At 33.4% G+C, this 2,443-nt stretch overlaps 1 protein-coding gene across 1 annotated transcript; it reads right to left on the bottom strand.

The window, feature by feature from the left end:
* Positions 1-1,562: 1,562 nt before the first annotated feature.
* Positions 1,563-2,171, bottom strand: LOC111399236 (protein SLE1-like). The gene is made up of 2 exons (XM_023026500.1): positions 2,016-2,171; positions 1,563-1,942 (listed from the first exon to the last, which is right to left on the bottom strand). Exons 1-2 carry the CDS (start codon positions 2,128-2,130, stop codon positions 1,725-1,727), a joined length of 333 nt encoding a protein of 110 aa, XP_022882268.1. The 5' UTR covers positions 2,131-2,171; the 3' UTR covers positions 1,563-1,724.
* Positions 2,172-2,443: the final 272 nt, after the last annotated feature.

Consider the following 2,443-nt stretch of genomic DNA (forward strand, 5'->3'; position numbering starts at 1 on the left):
GCATCAATAAAGCACAAAACTATAAAGAAACTTCCCGGAAAAAAAAAATCAGGTCAGAAGATGTTAATAATCTAAACACCCATTAAGCTGGTGAAATGTTGAAGAGCTACACTTACAGTTATGTTTTCTTACAATGCAAGCATTTGCAGATTCGGCAAACCCAATAGATCAAATGGCACTCTCTTAAGAAATTCAGTTTAGTGAAATAATTAGTGATATAAAGCGTAAAAGTTCACTGGAATAGACACTATTATTACTAAAATTCAAAACTGCAAGTTGGTTGAAATTCTCAATGTTCGCTATAATAGACCCCGAGACTTGTTTCCACTTTAGACTCTATCAAGTAAAATTTCTCACGAGCATCAATTCATAAGGAAATGCTCCCATTAAGTGATTGCCTCTAAAATAAGACTCTAAACCAATGTGAAATTACTAGAAATGAAAGGAATAAAACTTGAGCAGTTATTTACACCAAGGGATAGAGAATTCAATTTTTTTAACTTAGCAAAAACCCCAAGGAAATCGCTTGTGAATAAATAAGCCTCAAGATCAATAGCTTGTAAATTAATAGACTGTAAATTAATATATTTCTTTATAAGAATTGAAACATTACTCATTTCCAATTGGGATTTCAAACTGTCAGTAAGCAGCAAAGTAACTAATTTCCTTTCTGCACTTTTCTCTTGTTGTGGCTGACTAAAAGCAATCTATGTAAACCTTGAAATATAGATGATGTATTCTCCATTTCAATATACACATGTACTTGCTCCTGTACATATAATTTAAGAAAACCTATTTTTGAGATTTCCAAATTTGTTGAAAGGTTGATTGATGGATGAGAACATAACTCATCCTCTTTAGTTGCAATATTAACATTTTCTGTTTCATAATTATTAATGTATATTTTTCTTGTCATATATTAAACTTGTTTTCATATTTGTAGGATTGATGTGTCACCAAATAAAAATTCGTGATTATATTTATAAGACAACTAACACATTTGAAGAAGAGTGAATTATAAAAATATTCATATTTCAAAAACGTTCCATTGAGATCTACCACAAATAAGAATGACCATGTTAAAATTTTAAAACTAATTTTGTATTATAAGAAAATAATATATAATTTCAGAATTAATCAATAATTTTCTTATAAAATTTTAACTATTAGACTAATAAGTTAATTTTTTGATATTTTTAGGAAAATAATTTTCAAGCTACATTAAAGACACAATCGAAAAATTCTTTTCGATAAAAATAAAAATAATCTACCCTTACTCAACAATTTCACATTATATACATTATTTCATAAAAAAATTTATTCATTACATATTTAATTTTTCCTTTTAAGAATATCAAATTACTTGAACTACTTCGAAAGATAGTATTAATATTTCAAAAATATTATACACATGAGACGTGCATTCAAATACGTTTGTGATTACTTTGTGATGTAAGTTACCACTGTTAGGGCTACAATTTGTTTAATTAAATCAAATATGTTTTTTGATTACTTCGTGGTATAAGTTAACACTGTTAGGGTCTACTTCCATTTGTAGGGTATTGTTTGAGGGTTTCCAATGCAACCATTAAATAGAGAAACAAAGGAAAGAAGCTTCAGACCAATATATACGAACACAGACGAGAGACAAACAGACATACAATAAAAGAGTACATAGGAAGGATTAACGTTTATAGACCTCTATTATGCGTGACGTAGAACATTCATTTCCTAAACTTGGATTCATCAATGTCAATCCCTTCCTCGGCCATGCGTTCGCCACCGGACTTGTCAGTGGTGCTCAGGCCGCCTTTCCGGCCCATCTCTTGATACCCTTCTCTTCCAATCTGCTCTTTCCTAGTCTGTCCTCCTCGGCTTCCCATTTCCTGGTACCCTTCTGTCCCCAGCTGTTCCCGACGAGTCTGCCCTCCTCGGCTTCTCCCTGCATCAAAAATACCAATACCATTCATCTACAGCAGAAAAACCCCATTAAGCATAAAAATAAAAGATAATACCTTCAGCCAGGTTCTCCTGGGCATCAAGGCTCTTGCCGCCAGTTCCGCCCGGAACCACTGTCTCTCCTTGCCTTGCCCTTGCGTCAAGCTCAGCTCGCTCCTGCTCCGATGCCATTTTTCTCTTCCTTTCTTTGCTGTCTATCAAAATGTTACTAATTTAACAATTTCTCATGCAGCTTGCTAAATCTACTGTGATATATATAGACACAGCTGTAAAAGAAGGTCAAGGACCAAAACGTCGAGAGAACGACACGTGGGTGCTTAGGCAACCTTTATGTTGACACGTGGTGCTGACTCATTTCATGCTGTACCTAGGAGAGCAAATAAGAAGACACGCATCCGCGCAATGAATTTTGCAAAGCGTACGTAAAAAAGGTACACACGTGTTATAAAAAATGATTTGGAATTAAAAAATCTAATAAAAATGT

Source organism: Olea europaea, chromosome 8, assembly GCF_002742605.1.
Source record: "Olea europaea var. sylvestris chromosome 8, O_europaea_v1, whole genome shotgun sequence".
Classification (NCBI taxonomy): Eukaryota; Viridiplantae; Streptophyta; class Magnoliopsida; order Lamiales; family Oleaceae; genus Olea; species Olea europaea.